Source organism: Balaenoptera physalus (genome assembly GCF_965194825.1).
Source record: "Balaenoptera physalus genome assembly, chromosome: 6".
Lineage (NCBI taxonomy): Eukaryota > Metazoa > Chordata > Mammalia > Artiodactyla > Balaenopteridae > Balaenoptera > Balaenoptera physalus.
Genome location: NC_138885.1, coordinates 56,305,015 through 56,322,652, shown reverse-complemented (window position 1 = coordinate 56,322,652; position 17,638 = coordinate 56,305,015). Strand labels below are relative to the sequence as shown.

General features: G+C 44.5%; 1 protein-coding gene across 4 annotated transcripts in view; it reads left to right on the top strand.

Annotated features, from left to right (window-relative positions):
- The first annotated feature begins 2,325 nt into the window (after positions 1–2,325).
- Positions 2,326–17,638, top strand: part of DPP4 (dipeptidyl peptidase 4) — a 77,116-nt gene continuing 61,803 nt past the window's right edge. For 2 of the 4 annotated variants that reach the window (XM_082464987.1, XM_082464986.1), the window contains exons 1-2: positions 2,326–2,582; positions 3,117–3,204. In XM_082464987.1, coding sequence (XP_082321113.1) covers positions 2,577–2,582; positions 3,117–3,204 — 94 coding nt within the window. In that variant the 5' untranslated portion in view covers positions 2,326–2,576. Of the gene's footprint in view, positions 2,583–3,065; positions 3,205–17,638 lie in introns of all 4 variants that reach the window. The other 2 variants (XM_082464985.1, XM_082464984.1) reach the window with 1 other exon arrangement.

Genomic DNA, 17,638 nt, shown 5'->3' with positions numbered 1-17,638 from the left:
CAGTGAACTTAGACTCCATGGTGCTTCTCCCATTGTTCGGTGCCTCTCCCTCAACACACACCTATAGCTTCATAAGAGTTCGCCACAGCCAGGCAACAGAGGAGGGAAGGGGCAGCCTTACGCAAAGTAAGCTGGCAACAGTCAAAAGTGACGGCTGCTACCTTACAGCCCCTCTCAGGGATGTTCTGAAATCTAGTAGAAAGAGAAATCATCCTGACAGACAGAACTTGGAGTAGTACATCTGTTTTCCATTTTTCATGAAACAAGAGATGGCCTAATATAGGATTTACACTGACTCATAGGTGGCGGCTAATGTGTTGGCCAGCTGGTACCTTAGGGACCTGAAGAAAACAAGATTGAAAGACTAGTGACAAAGAGGTTGGGGCGGTGGGGGGTGGATTTAGGAAAGAATCTCTTGAAGTTGGCAGAGAGTGAAAATATTTGTGTTTTGTGGAATACTTTCCAGAGAACAAGATGATCTGCCCCCACGGATGTCAGCCAACTTCCCCCAGCTTCCTGGGGGCTTGCTGAAAGTATAGTGTCACGGTGCAGGTATGGAGGTCAAGCATGCACTCAACTGTACTGACTTGCCTCCTGCATTTTGCTGAGTGTACAAACTGGTGAAAGCAGAGATCAACACTGAGCCCCCAATATGGCACCATTCCCTGTTGTCCTTGTCGGACGGCCTCTCTTCCCAGCTCACAGGCTACAGTAACACTATTGACTCAACTCCCCAGCAGCTGTAAGAGGGAGGAGGAAATGGATTTGAGAAATACTTGTGGAGGCAGAAATGAGAGGAATTGATGGCCACGTGAATGTAGCAGGAGAGTGGAGAAGAGAAACTGAGATGACTCAAGCCTTTAGTTTTTGTAGCTGGTGAATGGGGTCACTTTTTTTTTTTTTTGAGCTGTGTTTTTATTTTTATTTTGTTATTTTTTTAACATCTTTATTGGAGTATAATTGCTTTACAATGGTGTGTTAGTTTCTGCTGTATAACAAAGTGAATCAGCTATACATATACATGTATCCCCATATAATGAAGACAGAGATGATCAGAGAAGGGATGAGGCTGATGGAAAGGAGAAAGAGTTCGGTTCCAGCCTCTGGAGCTCGGTGTGAATAAGGGTATGTGTCATAAGCAACTAGTAGCCAGAGGGGAAAAGATCCCTGAGCTCAGAAGCAATGTCTGGGTTGGAGATAAAGGATGGAAACTGGAATTTATTCATAATCATGTGTTAATGCTCCATAGGACTTTGCATTTTTAACCTTTTACCTGTAACTTTGGACAGAGAGCTTTTGTAGCTGAGTGAGCAAGCTGAAGAGGCCTTTTAGGGAGTAGGAGTACTTAATCCACAAGAGAGGAAGTAAGCACAGAGGAAGAACCTAACTGCAAAGGTTCACCTGTGTATTTCAGACTGAAAGTGCCAAGTGCACAAATATCATCTATCTTGTCCCAATTCTCTATCTCCAGCATCTAGATGAGACTCTGGCACTTTGTATTTACTCAAATATTTGTGGAATGGGTGAAATAAATAGGAGGATGTGGGGATGAGTGAATGAAGAAAAAAAGGAATGAGTGAAGGAACCTCCAGGGCATCCTGGAGGAAGGGAGGAAGAAGACACACCTGACCTTTTACCTTTTTCCAAATCCTCTTTGCAAGACTGAAAGATGAAAGGCCCTGGGCAGTAGTGGTTAAGAACACGGACTCTGAATTCAGGCTCCACAACTTCCTAGCTGCCTTGACTCGGCCAAGTGACTTAACCTCCTGTGCCTAGGCTTCCTCCCTGTAAAATAAACACATAAATGCTTAGAGCAGCTCCTGGGAAAAAGTAAGTTCCACATAAGTGTTACTGTTATTATTTTTGGCATCTTGATGAGAAGGTAAGCCTGCAAGACAAGCCAGAAATCCCCTGCGGAGAATGAATCCAGACACAGCCTCTAAGTGCCATCCACAAGCGAACAATCACTTTTTCTCTCTCTTGGCCTTCCAGAAGCTTTAAACACCCCAGAACTTCCCAACATACCATTCACTGGCAAAGGACAGAGGCCTGGGTTTTAGCTTCAGCTGCCAGCAGTGAGCTGTGTGTTTGCAGAACCCCGTGCCCTCCCTGGGCTAGGTCCCCTCGCCTGCCCACGCGAGGTTGCGGGAACTGAGCGCAGAGGTCCCTTTCAGTTAAGGCCGACCATGGTCTCCCGCCGGGGCTGCAGCAGGTCTGCAGCCTCAGGGCTCGCCATCGGATGCCAGGCGCTGGCTAGCCGCTGCTCGGGCGGTCACACCCGTCCTGCGCGCCCCGCAGACGCCCCGTGCCCGGCGCGCCCGTGGGGAGGTGCCTCTCGGGCGCCCCCCGGCCGGGACGCCACTGCCGGGGCCCGGCGCGCCTTCGCTCGCAGCCTGCCCGCGGCCCTTTATACCCAGCCGGACCGGCGCTCACTAATGTTTAACTCGGGGTTGAAACTTGGGAGCGCCGAGTGACTGCGCGCCCGGAGCTGCGGAGCTGCACGCGCGTCCGGGAGGCTCGCCTGACTTCTGCCTGCGCTCCCGCTCCGAAAGCTTAGCTCCGAGGAGACGCCGACCATGAAGGTGAGTGAGTAGCTGGCCTTCCCCCCCACACCCCCGCCCCCAGAGCCCCAGGGGCGAGTTGTAGGTGCCTTTTCACCAAACTCTCCCCAGATTGCCCCCAAAGCTTGCGGATCGAAACCAGGGGCTCTCATTAGGCGGGAGCTTCAGGGCCACGCTCTGACAGGTGAAGGGACGCCCCAGGGCTCTGGCCTGGCTCTCGGACCCGCGGGCTTTCTGCTAGAACTTAGGCACCGAGCCTTGGAGAACCTGGAGGGCCACCCGCAAAACGCACGCCTGAACCCTCACTTGGCTTCTGAGTTGTAGGCCTACAGAAGCAAACAATTAAAGTGTTCAGAGGCCAAAAGTTCAAGGGAGACCGCTCTTGCAACCTCCGACTGGCGCGCTCCAAACCCTCCCAGCCCGCGGTGCCTCTCTCCCAGGGCGCGCCCGTCGGCAAACCCCGCTGCCTCGGGTGCAGCCCAGGCCCCCGACCCTCTTTCCCAGACTGGGGCCAAGCGACTGGCTCTAACTGGACGTGATCTGCCCGGCTTGCAGACGCCGTGGAAGGTGCTCCTGGGACTGCTGGGGATCGCTGCGCTCGTCACCGTCATCACCGTGCCTGTGGTTCTGCTGAACAAAGGCAGTAAGTTTAAAACATTTGAAAAAGATAAGACAGCTGGAGACCGGGATCAGGTTCTGTTTTACCACACCAAGGAGACCTAGGGATTTTGCTGGGGACCGGGTGGGATCGGTGTGCCAGGTCGTCGCCGAGGCTTCGCTGGCGTGGCTGCCGCTTCTAGTGTAGCCACTAGATTCGCTTCGTTGGTCTCCAGTGTTTAGGCTACGAGAGCCTTGCACCTGCCACGTCTTGTGTCTGGCAAATACATACTTCCTGAAAATAAGGGGAAGTTTTAAGATTTCTTTATGTTACATTTGAATTTAGTACCTTTTGAATGTAAATGAAAAAAAAAAACAACTTTCGTGGTTGTGATTTTCAAAGGAAAAGAGGCAGCGTTCAAAGATCCCAAACAGCAGTAAGGATGTCCTAAGGGGAGGGAAAAAAAAATAAGAAAGCAAGCCCCCAAATACAGTTTTGAGAAAAGACAGTGCTTGGGGAGCGCAGGGGGTTTTCCTTCAGGGATGATGGAAATCCATAAGTTGGAGAGTTGGGATGCAGGAAAATAACTATTTGACCAGTTATAGAAGTAAGTATTTCAGAGTTAAATCATAAAGTTGGTATCCATGGCAATATTCAGAGGAGGTGGGATCAGTGATGTTTGGTGGATTCTTTCATTTAAATCCACCTTGGTTTCTTTTAGCTTGCCTCACTGTTCCAGTTTAGTCCTAGCTCTTAATATAAAACATTCACATAATGAAATACACACTATTGGATGCAATCAAGTGAGAATAACTAGTTTGGGTCTCCACTGGCCCTACTTTCCTTTTAAATAGTAACTTTCATGTAACTATTCACATTCTAGTCAGCCAACTGAGGTGTTTTCTCTGATGGTCTAGTCAACCAGGAAATGTGTAGACAGTGCTTATATACTGAGGGGTCTTATCTAGATTTCAGGTGACCGTTCAGAATTAGTTTGTAGAACCATCAAAAATCATGTTTGGCCGGCAATTTCAGGACCAGGGCAAAGGTGCCAAAGGTTAAATTACTGAGTGTGTTGACCTATTGATAATGATTTTCAGTTACTTAAGAAAGCCATGGTTACCACCATTTTAGACTATTAAATGGCAGGCATCTGTCCACTTTTTTGACTCTTTGTTGTGAATTGTTAAAATATAACTGCTTTCATAAAGTGGTACTTTGTATATTTAAACAACCACACACACAAAGCCTTCCTGTGGGAAAAGGACGGGTCACCCATACAATCAGTAAATATTCACATGACCTACATTATGTTCCAGGAACTGTGCTAGTTGCTGCAAATCCAAAGATTAAATTTTATAAATAAAAAGATCCCCAACCTCAGGAAGTTTATAATCTAGTGGGAAACAGATATGCAAACAAATCAAAGTAACCTGGATAGTCCATTCATCTCTAATATATTGCTGAGGCACCCAGGCATCCTGGGAAGAATGGGTAAAACTGTAATTATCAGAACTTCCCTTCTGGAAAGTTGAAAGGAACACTAAACTTTGATAAATAAGCCACTTAAGATGGCAATGAAATGGCTTAGGGGCCTGGGTCATCTATCTGCCTTCCATGGGGTTTGGTTAAGTTAACTACAGGGATTTTGTTTGGCTGGGTGGGGCATACAGACTGGGGAGGGGCTATCTTACCATTTCCCTTATACCATACTTAGTCTCTTCTCCAAATGAAATGTGAACAAAGATTTCAAGAACATTCTCTTGACAGGGACTTCCAGAGAGGTTCACATGTCTAGGTCTAACAATTATTATGATTCAGTGAGAAAATTTAGGGAGGCTTAAGCAAACTTTCTCAGGGGTTAAAAGGATCACTTCTGGGAAAGTCTGGGAAGACTTCTCAAAAGAGATTTTTTTTTGTGGGGAGGCCTGAAGAGTTAGTATCAGTTCCTGGAGATACGTTTTTCCAGAAAACGTGAACAACTTGTGAGTCATCATAGAGACACAAGATCACATCCTCTATCTGGGAACATAAGAGGATTCCTAGCAAGAGTGAAGTGTGGGCAGCAGGGCTTTAACCTGTAGATGATGGAGAATTCTAGCATGCCTGAACTGTGGGGCATGACAGTGGTAAGGTGGGCTGACATGGGGCAAGGCTGGAGAGGAAGCAAGGGAAGTATCCCAGGAGACTGATGGCACAGAGCAGAATTTGGAAGCTATAGAGCTACTCAGAAATGTGAATGATTAGACTTCCGTAATTGGAAACATAGGGAGTAAGGGGGTAGGGTGTGAGAATGCCTCTTGGACTACTGGGTGGAGATGTGGTTTCACTATGTGCTTTATTTACACTTACACAATAAGTTATTTCTCTTCTTGCATTTCTTAATAGGAATGTATGTATATTTGAGGAGAAAAGGGATATTATCTTGTTTCAACTCCAGCCTTATCATAAGGAACAAAGATAAAAGCTCAGGAATGCAGTATTTTTGCTAAATCAGCAATACCATTCCTGGGCTGTGTCACATGAGGGACAGTCTTTTTACAAAGGATCCAGAGTCATCACCCAAGAAGTGTCCTTCATATTGTCAATCTAGGTTTTCGAGTCAAACAAAACCAGAAAGGAAGAGAGGAAGGGAGGTGGGAGAGAGGAAATATAAATGGAAAGGAAAGGGGGAAAAAAAAAAAGAAGAGAAAGAAGGAAGGAGGAAAGGAAGAAAGATTTTGATAGAACAACGAAACAAAGTCCTAGATTATGTGGAAAGCAAAGAAATAAAGAGCCAAGAAAAAAAGAGGAAGAAATGAGCAAACCCAGGTTCATCCCCTGAGAGGCTGGTTTAAAGGTTAAGTGTTTCCATATGAAAAGCTGACTTTAGCAGAACTCTGGACACACCCAGAGCAGAGAGAGAGAGACGGAGACAGAGAGAGATGGAGGTGTAAGCTTAATACTGTTAATGAATTGTTTTAGAATAAAAACTCCTTGAGGTCAGGAATTATGCATTTCACAAAGCAAAATTGAAAGTTCATCTCCTTCTGTATATATAATAAAGGACTGTATTTTGTTTTAAATCCCTCAAGTATTCTAGTAGAGAAGGATATTGCATATTTGGACATTCAGTTTCTCAGAGAATCAGCAATAAAATGTATAAAAATAATTTACTCACATTGGAATTGTAGAAATCTTCCTGGCCTAGAGGCAATAAAACCTTCTCACTCAGCATTTGTGATCCCTTTAATTCCCTCTTTACATTATATTATAGGCTGAGTTTTTAAAATAACTGTCAGATAGTTTCATTATTGAGTTTTGTTATTTGTCAGAGAGTTTTCTTATTGGGTTTTGTTATGGGATAGAGACATATCTGTTCTTCTTGTGTTCTTTCCACTGCTGTAGCAGTAAATTTCCTCAATATCTTCTTTCAGCACATAGGAAATTTGACTGCTCAGCCATCCACCAGTAATAAAAGAAAACCCAAATGTGAAGGAGACAGGAATAATCAGAGAAAGAAAAGATAACATCTATGAAGTTTGCCTGAGGAAGTCCAGGATCTATTCCAGGTTTAAAAGCACAGAAATGAGCCTGAATGAAAGCTTTGTATATTTCAGAGGACAGGTTCTAAACAGAGAGCCCTGTAAAAGCTCGAGTTGACTCCAGCTCACTCAGTTATCAAGCTTTGTCGAGTGCTCCTGAGGTCAATGGTCTTTTTCAGGCCAGCTATTTTGGCTTTTGGTTCCCCAGCTATAGCATATGCCTTAAATTTCTCTATCTTAGACATCTTGCCTCTCATCTTAAAAGGGATCAGAGAGAAAAAGGGAAGACTATTTGCCCAACTGATGCTTAGAGAAAAATGACATCAAGAGACTGGCTAGAGCTGGATCAGTGTACTTGAAATTTTAAGCCTTAACAAAGTGCTGAGCCTGAGGAATGTTAACTGTAAGTACCTGCAGGACCCCCTTCCTTGTGGGAGAGAAGGCACAAAGGTGCAGTAATAACCAACATGGATTCACTCTGTGCCAGGTATTGGGCTGAGGGCTTTCAATACACTTCTCATTTGCTCCTTATAACAACCCTTTGAGATAGGTTATTATCTCCACTTTGACAGAAGATTTACAGAAACCTTGAGAGGGTGCTTTAGTTATTTATTACTGCATAATGAATTGTTCTCCAACTTAAAACAACAAATATTTGTTATCTCACAGTCTCTATGGGTCAGGAATTTGTCAGAGGCTTAGCTGGCTGTTTCTGGCCGAAGGTCTCTCATGCTGCTGCAGTCAAGATATCATCTGAAGACTTGACTAGGGCTGGGGGATCCCCTTCCAAGTTCTCTCACGTGGCTGTTAGCCAGAGGCCTCAGTTCCCTGTAAAGGATGGGTTTTTCCAAAGGGTGCCAGGGCGGCTGTCTTCCCTTAGCATGAAGGATATAAGAGAGCAACTGAGTAGGAAGCCTCAGAGCTTTTTTGACCTAGCCTCAGAGGTGATGTGCCATCACTTCTGCTGTATTCTATTGGTCACACGAACCAACCCTGATACAAAGTGAGAGGGCATTACACAAGGGCGTGAATATTGGGGTGGAGATCATTGGGGCCATCTTGGAGGCTGGCTACCAAAGTTAAGGAACTTGCTCGAAGCTCCACAGAGTTGGCGTTCATGCTCAGGCACCGTGCCTCTAGAGCTGGTACTTTGTGATCAAGTATAAAGTTAATGTGGCCATATTAGCATAAATGTTACAACTTCCTATTTATATGACTGTATTTAATTTCATGACTGCTAATCCCTGGGTGCCAGTGTTCTGGGGAAAAGTGCCTGCTGCTGCCTCCGTTCCTACACAAAGTTGTAGAGGAGCAACAACTTCCAGCCCAGGACTGACATCCCACTCTTTTGACTGGTCTTATTAAGTGTTTTCAGTGGTAGTAGTAGGTCCAGATTTAGTACTTGCACTGGATTACACTTGTTTTGTTTCCAATGTATGCTGTGTTATTTCATCTGATCTTCACAAAACAATCCACGTCAGAGGAGGTATTAATTTCCTGACTTGTTACACTTAAGAAACTGAGGTGTAAAAGTTTAGTGCTTTGTGAGGAAGTACTAGAACTTGGGAATTCAAATCTTGTAACTTCTAGCCTTCCCTGAGTCTGCTGGTTTCCATGAATAACTGTTTTAGAGAAATGCTTTGGTGGAAACTTTTGTAACTTAAAGATTAGTCACTGCTTTATGGCTTGATGCTAACCCTTGCATTATTGTAAATCAATTATCTTGTTAATATTTTCACCTTTAGTCTTCACAGGTCCATTATGACTTCCCAAAGAGGTCGTGTCTCTCAGAGAGCAAACTGAAACCACAAAATTAGCACTTCTGTGTTAGCTGTATTATTTTGGCAGTTTTGTGTGGTACTTCAAAATTATAACTTCCTAGGAAATTTCTTCAAACTTAATGATAAACCATTTGCTTTCGTTAACTGTCCACATTAACGAGCACATTTCTTCATTATTTGGTCCACTGGGGAAGCAAGTAGACCCATGAGCTTAGGTCACGTGTTTCAGCATCTAAGGCCCAGGAAGCCGAGGTAATTTAAGGCAGAGCCAAAGCCAACAGGGACTTTGTTCCCAGCAACCTGAAGGCCAAGGTAGCTTAGGATGTGCAACAGAGAAAGAAGGGCAAGGGGGGTGAATACTAAGTGGGCAACACCATCCACCCCTTCCCTGACTTAACTGTGGGTCCCCCCAAACTGGCTGGGTGGCCCCTGCATCCTTAACACCATCTCTGTGGGGCTGGGACCCCATCTTCTTATTTTCCTCAGTTGTTTTAAAGCCAGACCTGCTCAGGTCCATGAATATCATGGATGGCTCTCATTTCCCTATTATTTTCCTTTATTCGTTTATTCCAGGCAGGAAACTCTTGTTGTATGAGATTTGAAACCTCTGAAGGGCTAAGGTCCTATATTGGCCAGAGGCGATATTTGTGAACTCCCCTGTTTGTACTGAATGCTTACTGCGTGGCAGCTGTTGATGCAGGAACAAGGGATGAGGCTCTAAACAGTAGAGGCAAAGAGTCTGCTCCCATGGGCCTTTACAGTCATGGGGCAGGCAGATAGCAGGCAAGCTGAGTACTGTCTGAGTACTTTCAGACAGTGATACAGGCTAGGACAAAAATAAAGTGTGGTCAGGAGGATGGAGGGACACAAGAAGGAGTTTCTCTGTTTCAAGCATGAGTGTGGCGTGATCTTGTTTCTCTTTCTAAAATGCCTCTGACTCTGGTGTAGATGATGGTGGAGGGTGGGGAGTGGATTATCCAGGTGAGAGATGATGCCAGCTTGGACAGGGTGCACCCTGGAAGGAGCAGAGATAAGGGTGACTCCTTGAACAGTCGGCTGGCTAGCCCAAGTGGAGACCTTTTTCTTGCCCTCATGGCTCTATCCTTCCCAGAAGAGCTAATCTGCAGTGGCCCCTCCAGTTCCCTCATCCTACTGGATACACTTCCTCTTTCCAAGGCAGGTCTCGGGAGGGCCTTCTACATCATGCACCCAGCATGTCAACAGAAGGTAATTCTCTAATTCAGCAAATATTTATTGAACATTTTCTACGTTAGGCACTTTGTTGGTCCCTGGCAATATAAAAATGATAGACATGGCCCTTGCCCTCAAATAATTCTTAACCTTAAAGGAAACATAAACATTAACTATAATAAAAAGGGCTAAGTGTCCTTCTAGTAAATGATCAAAGTGCTGTGGAAGCTCTACAGAGAACGTGATAAATGCTGCCCAGGGAAGCTCATATATGGAAACCAACCAAGCTTAAAGGGTTAATAATTAACGGGCCTGAATACAACCTTTCCGATCTTGGAGCCATCAGACTGGCTCCCAGGCATGCAGTTCACCTACGTGTTTAGCCCTCAACAGTTTGCAGCCCCGACCCCCGATTCTGTATGCAGTTTATGTCAGAGAGAATACTTTTGGCTGCACGTAACAGAATACCTGGCCCAAAGTTGTTTAAACTATAGAGTCTTATTGTTTAGCATCTTGCGTAATTGGAAGTGCAGAGGTAGGGCAGTTCTAGAGTTTGTTAACGCAGTGGTCCCACCGCTTCCTCCAGGGCCCAGGGTCTCTGCGTCTTTCAGCTCTGCTGGTCTCACACTGTCACTTTCGTTCTCAAGCTTGTCCTCGCAGGTCGAGCGTGGCTGCTTCTGCAATGCGTCATTTGTCACACGGCCATTTCACAAGGACGATGCTCTTCCTCATTCATAGTCTGTTCTATCAGGGAGGAAAACTATTTCTCCAAGTTCCCTGGCCCAAGGCAGACTTGCGCTCCTGTCTCCTTGGCCAGATTTGTGTCATTTGTCCATTCTAAACCCATCTCTGGCAAGGGGAAAGGATTACCAAGCTTGGACTAGATTAACCGAGACTCACCTTTCTGGGACCAGGAGGGAGCTCCTTCCTCAGCCCTTGGAAGGGGAAAGGGAATTACCTAAGTTGAACTGGGGATTCTAAAAGGAAGAAATGGGAGGTCTATGCAAGTGTATCAGATATTTTATGATTGCTCATTTTTCATTACATTGGAAAAATTTAATTTACTAGCAAAAGAAAATAGATGTCAAGCCAGCTCTGATCTCCAAAGATTCCAATCATATAACTCTCTCCCTCTCTTCTCACTTTCCTTCCTAACCAAACGAGCTTATTGTAAAGCAGGGTGTTTTGATGCTGCCTTTTTGATCCTGAAGGCATTTTGAGCCCAGCACTTGCTTTCTGTTGTTATCCAAAATGATTGAGAATAGGGAAGAATTGAGCTTGCAACATTTAAGATACAAATCTGAGAACATGGAGGGGGTCAGAAACATCTGAGGGAAACTACTCTCAATTTTCTCATAAAAAGCACATATAAACTGTTGTATTTTATCCAATTCACAATGGGAAAATGCGGCAGAAACAGTTAACATAAAACAAAACAGTCAACATAAAGAAGTTTAAAAATACATGGTAAAAGTTAGACCTGGAAAAGTTGACCCAGGAAAGTAGCATTTGAAATAATCTACATGGTAATGATGTCATTAAGATGAAAATGGTTTGACTGGACTGAAAAGAAAATCCAGAACTCCAAAAAAATCAAGCAGCCCCTTCATACTAGCTGATGACCCCCATGCCCCGACCCCTACCCCGCGCTCCCCCGCTGTTCCCTCACATGTCTCCTGTCCCCAGGCCTCCAGCACCTCCCCACGGTCATTCTCAGCTGACAGCCAACCTTGCTTTCTATTTTAAGGAGAAAACTAAGGCTATTAGAAGAGAAGGTCCTCAGTTCCCACCAGCCCCCTCCCAGCACCTGCCCAAGGCCAAACCCTTCTTTGTACACTGACCTCAGCCCCTTTCACTTACTCAGAGATGTGGCTGCAGCTATTTCCTCTGCCCACTGCACTGTCATTTTCCCCTCTCTATATAAACATGCTGTAAATCTCTCACATCCTGGAAGGGAGGGAGGGAGGGAGGGAAGGAGGGAGAGAGGAAGATCCTCTCTGTACCCCACATCCCTGGCCACCTCCCAGCCCCTTTCCCTGCTCCCTTTACCAAAAAACTCCTGGAAGAGTTTTCTATTTTCTTTGTCTGCTGTTCCTCTCCCCGCTCCCTCTTAAACTCACTGGCATGAGGCTTATCCTCACCCGTCACTGAAATGTTTGTCTCTGCTCGCGTCCAAGTCCCTAACCTCTGTGCTGCTGCATCCAGGGCTCAGTTCTCCCTCTGGGTCTCCCATCCCCTGTCACTTGATCATGCTTCTTCTCCACCTCCTCTGCGTTTCCACTCTCTCCTAGTTTCCCTTCTGCACCTCCACGTTCTCCCTCACATTCTCCTTAGGGGCTCCTCCTCCTGTCTGACTTTTATTTTTAACATCTTTATTAGGGTATAATTGCTTTACAATGGTGTGTTAGTTTCTGCTTTATAACAAAGTGAATCAGCTATACATATACATATATCCCCATATCTCCTCCCTCTTGCGTCTCCCTCCCACCCTCCCTTCCCACCCCTCTAGGTGGTCACAAAGCACCGAGCTGATCTCCCTGTGCTATGCGGCTGCTTCCCACTAGCTATCTATTTTACATTTGGTAGTGTATATATGTCCATGCCACTCTCTCACTTCGTCCCAGTTTACCCTTCCCCCTCCCCGTGTCATGTCTGACTTCTAACCTTGGACTCCAAGGCTTCATCCTGGAACCTCTTCCTTCTTTCTCCCAGGTGATCTCATCGACTCCCATGGCCTTAAACACCATCTATAACCTGACAACAACATGCAAATTTATATCTCCAGACCAGACCTCTTTCCTGAACTCTACATGCATATGTGCAACTATTAAGTGGACATCTCCATTTTGATGCTATTAGCATCTCAAAGTAACATCTCCCAAAACTTTTTAATCCCCTCAAACTTATTCCTCTCTTAATACATCTGGTCTCAGCAAATAGCAATTTATTTTTTTTTCAGTTACTGAGGCCAAAATTCATGCAGTTCTCAACTCCTCTCCCTTGTTCACACTCAACATCCAATCGGTCAGCAAATCCTATCACTTCTACCTTCATGTTCTTTCAGAATTTGGCCGTATCTCAGCACTTCCACTACTACCACCCTAGTCCAAGACACCATCGCCTTTCACCTGAAATATTGCAAAAATCTCCCTATTTCTCTTCTTACTCCCTGCAGTGTATTCTCAACACAGCTGGCGAGATGACTGTGATAGGCAGAATTCTAAACTGTTTCCCCAGATTTCCTCCCTGCCCCGTGTGCTAATCTCTGCCTAATCTCTGAGATTGTGAATATAATGGGGGGATTTTATCCTGGTGGTCAGATGATGTTATATGATGGCATAATCAGTTTTAAGAAAGGGAGATGACCTGGGTGAGCCTGATCTAATCACAGGAGCCCTTAAAAAGCAGAGTTTCTCTAGCACTGAACTGTGACACTTAACCTCCTAACATAAGGCATTATTTATTTACTGTTTGCTCCTATGTCTCCTCCCCATTAGAATGTAAGCTTCATGAGGGCAAGAATTTTTTTTGTTTTGTTCACTCATATCTCTAGTGCTCAGAACATTGAAAAACAGAGTGGGTGCTTTCCTAGGGCTGTCGTAACAAATTACCACACACTGAGTGGCTTAAAACAACAAAAATTTATTCTTCCACAGTTATGAAGCCCAGAAGTCCAAAATCAAGGTGTTGTCAGGGCCACGCTCCCTCTGAAGGCTCCAGGGAAGAATCCTTCTTTGCCTCTTCCAGCTTCTGGTGGTTACTGGCAACCACCTTGACTTGTAGCTGTATGACTCCAATTTCTCCTTTCATTGTCACATGGCCTTCTTCCCTTTCTGTCTCCACATGGTCCTCTTCATTTTCCAAGTCAGCAAAAGCATGTCTTTGCATGGCCTTCTTATAAGGACACTAGTCATTGATTTTAGGGCCCTCCCTAATCCCGTATGACCTCATCTTAACTAATTACATCTACAAAACCCCTATTTCCAAATAAAGTCACTTTCTGAGGTTCCCAGTGGACATGAATTTTGGGGGGTGGGGAAACTATTCAACCCAGTACAGCTTGACAAACATTTGGTGAATTAAAGAAATTATCTTAGAGCTCATGTAAAAATATGTTTTTGATGAACATTTTTTAATGTGACTTTAATTCTGATTAAAATTCTTATATTCCTAAATATGGGGTCAAGTCATCCACTACTAGATCATGCGTACCTATTCGTATAGTGCCAGCAGCTGTTTGATAAAATAAATTCATCCATTCAGCTTACTTACAGACCAGTGAAGACATGACTGTTCAGATTAAATATTTGACTAATGATAGAAGATTACTTGATTAATTGGCAAACTATATGGTATAGAAAATAAGCACTGAAGAAGATGATGTTGTAGCCAAGTGTAGTGTATGGAGGAGGGGTAGTTCCAGAGGCATGAGGAGGGACCAGGACAAACTGAAGGCCACAGATGCAGATTGTTTGAGACGTAGGCTGATAAATACAAGAGAAATAGGAAGATGGCTGCAAGAGCCCACAGGGTCAGTAAGTGTTTGTTTGACATGAGTACACCCTGTGCATGGTTATAGAAAGGGCAGAAGTAAGCAGTGAAAACGAAATGAAGATACTGAGAGAGAAGAGATGAAACAGAGCCCCTAAGAAATCAAGAGGACCAGGATCTGAGGCCCGGGGCAGGTCCGCTTCTGCCTCTAAGTGCTGAGGAAAGGGTTAAAGAGTGGAGGAAGGGACAGACAGAAGTGGAAAGCAGAGTAACAAACAAGCCCCTGTGGTGGCTCTAAGGGAGGAATCGCTGAATTTTTTCACTGGACAAGTTCCCACTCTTGAAAATGTGTACTGCAGGGCCTGAGTTATTCAAGATTTGTTATGTTTAAGATCTAGGAAACATGAAAAAAAAGGGGGGGGGTAGAAAAGAAACCTGTTATAAAGCTTGCATGGCTACTTTTTATGAGTGTAGGGAAAAGATGATGAGAGTTACCAGTTGTACCATGGAAGAGAGGAGGAGGGTAGTGCAACCTCCTTTCCAGAAGTCACAGAGCTGTCATCCTTAATAACACTCCAGAGAGAAAATTCTAGGGTTTTCGGAAAGAATTGATGCCCCTCTGACTTCAGAGCACTAGAACAAATTATGTTCTAATGTAACCTACCAACTGTCCCAGGTCCAAATGATACTACCAAGCTGCCTGTTTAGATTATTTGCAAAGATTGAATCCAGACACTTCCATAAAGTCTAATCCATCTATGCTAACTCACAAAAACTGCCAACAAGCATTTACCATGTACCTCACTCTGCTGCATACTTAAGTTGTTTAGAGCAGTGGTTATAACCACAAGCTTCAGAACACTATTGCCTAGGGCTTACTAGTCATGACACATGAGTCTGGTTACTATCTGCACCTCAGATTCCTTACCTGTAAAATTGGGATGAAAATAAGTTAATAAGTGTACAATGCCTAGAATAGCCCAGCACATTGGAAGGTCTCTATAAATATCTGTAATGATTACTCTTTATATATTTTTAACTTAAAAAAATTTTTTTAACAGTCCCAGAGACAGGCATTGTAATAATACTTGTCTCACACTCCTGAAAGTTTTTTTTTTTAAAGGCTTTGTACATAGATCAAACTCAAATGGATTTTGAGCTCCATTGTTTGCTCAAACTCTACCTTGGAGAAGGGGTTTCTTTATTGGTTTAATGCAGTTTGTTATAGAAGGCATTTCATGGGATAACTCAGCTTTGGCCTAATTTTTCTGCTTTCTGCTGATTCTTTTTTTTTTTAAGGGTACGTGGACCATTGTTCTGAGCTTACGGATTTTTTTTAAAATTATTTATTTATTTATTTATTTATTTATTTATTTATTTATTTATGGCTGTGTTGGGTCTTCGTTTCTGTGCGAGGGCTTTCTTTAGTTGTGGCAAGCGGGGGCCACTCTTCATCGCGGTGCGCGGGCCTCTCACTATCGCGGCCTCTCTTGTTGCGGAGCACAGGCTCCAGACGCGCAGGCTCAGTAATTGTGGCTCACGGGCCCAGCCGCTCTGTGGCATGTGGGATCTTCCCAGACCAGGGCTCGAACCCGTGTCCCCTGCATTGGCAGGCAGATTCTCAACCACTGCGCCACCAGGGAAGCCCCTCCTGAAAGTTTTGCTGGGTGAATGCTGGAAAGGGCAATTTCTATGGCAGTTTTGTTTTCCAGTGATCATTTTCCTCATCTCCTGGCAGACAAACCATTGTCACAGAGAGTAGCCTTGTTGATTATGCCTGTAAATCTTTCTGGAAAGTTCTTCAGTGACTTGGTATTAGAGCTTTCAGCTTCCCCACATGCTGATGTTCTCTAATCAGTTTTCTTTCCAAACTAATCATTTCTAGCTTGCACGGTGACCTCTCAGTGATGTCTCACTACAACTACTACTGCTAAAAACCAGCCCTTTGCTAAAATAGTTGCTTGTTTCACGGGCCTGTGGGTCATTTATTTATACAGTTAAGACGTTTCCACCTTTCAGCTGTTTCTCATCCCCTTGGATTACATACTGGCTTAATGTCAGTTGACACAGTGGGGCGTAAAAGCCTTGTCAATATTAATTATGGCCACTGTTATCCAGTCCTGATTATTCCCAGAAGAGTCCTAACAAGCGATGAGTGAGTAACTATAATCAGAATAGAAAAATCGGGCAATTTCCATTTCAGAAAGGAATAAAGCCATCCTGATGCCCTGTTTAGTGCTGGCTTCCTATGTGTGCTGAACCTCCTGGCTCTTCACTGGGGTGAGGGCAGGGTAAACTGGGCAGGGTAAACTGGATTTAGTTCAGGCAGTCCCTTTGGCCTTGCATTTCTTTACCAGTGGCTATAGACATCTTCATCTTGACCTGAAGTTTGAGACATGAATATTCTGCCCACTTTCACTTCTCTGCCATATATATTGGAATCTTATGTTGATATTCATATTGTTTCAAGGCAGTTAGAATTTCAGTCTCAGCATCTGTCTTTCCAACTGGTCTTGGGAGCTTTTTTTTTTTTTTTTTTCGTGTTGTTGACCATTCTGAGGAATGTCTAGATAGGGTCGTCAAGCTACAGTCAGGGCTGGCTGCTGAATTTTGTAAATTAAGTTTTATTCGGAATACAGCCTTTTCTATTCATTTACATGTTGTCTGTGGCTGTTTTCAGGCTACAATGGCCGACTTGAGGAGTTGCAAAGCCTAAAATATTTACCATCTGGCCCTATAAGAAAAAGTTTGCCAACCCCAGGTCTAGATATTGTAATCTTACAGCCGAAAGAGACCTTCTTATTTTACAGGTAAGTTGTATAAATCCTCACAGAGACGTGACGAACACTGAAATCGCACTAGATGTTTCAGCAGAGAAACTTGATATAAAAATCGGTTCCACAAATTAAAGAGCAAAAGAAAAAATTATGAGGTAAGTGAGAGACAGGAGCTGTAGGAAGAAGCTATCTCTAGGGCTTGGGAAAAAGGAGAAGAGGGACATAGTAGTTCTGGGCTCTAAGCTCCAAGGTGTGTGAGGCATGCAACTGAGAGGCAGGATGCAACAGGTTCAGGTATAAAAAGAAAAGCAGGAGGCTGGGACAGGTGCTCCTTCGGGGCACCTGCTGACAGGATCAACAAGATAAAGGGAGTCCCTCCTGCTCTCCTACTGACTCCACGCCTTCTTGGTGTTTCCCTAATGGCAGGACCTAACAGGAAGCCTGCAGATGAAGGGGTCTGGGAAACACACCTGTAGAGCCCCTTCCCAGCATTACTGAGCAAAGGATAGAAGTGTGTGTTTGAGCTGATAGACAATACGTAAATGACGGTCACAGGCGTAGAGAAGTGAGAATGCCTGGTGACAGCGAGTGGAAGGCTAGAGCCTGAGGCTCCTATCCTCGCTCTATTTAGACCCAGCTGGCCCAGTGCACTGCTTTCCTACTCACCAGTCGCTTGGAGTTCACGATGCTCATATTTAGAGCTGTGTTCCTGTGT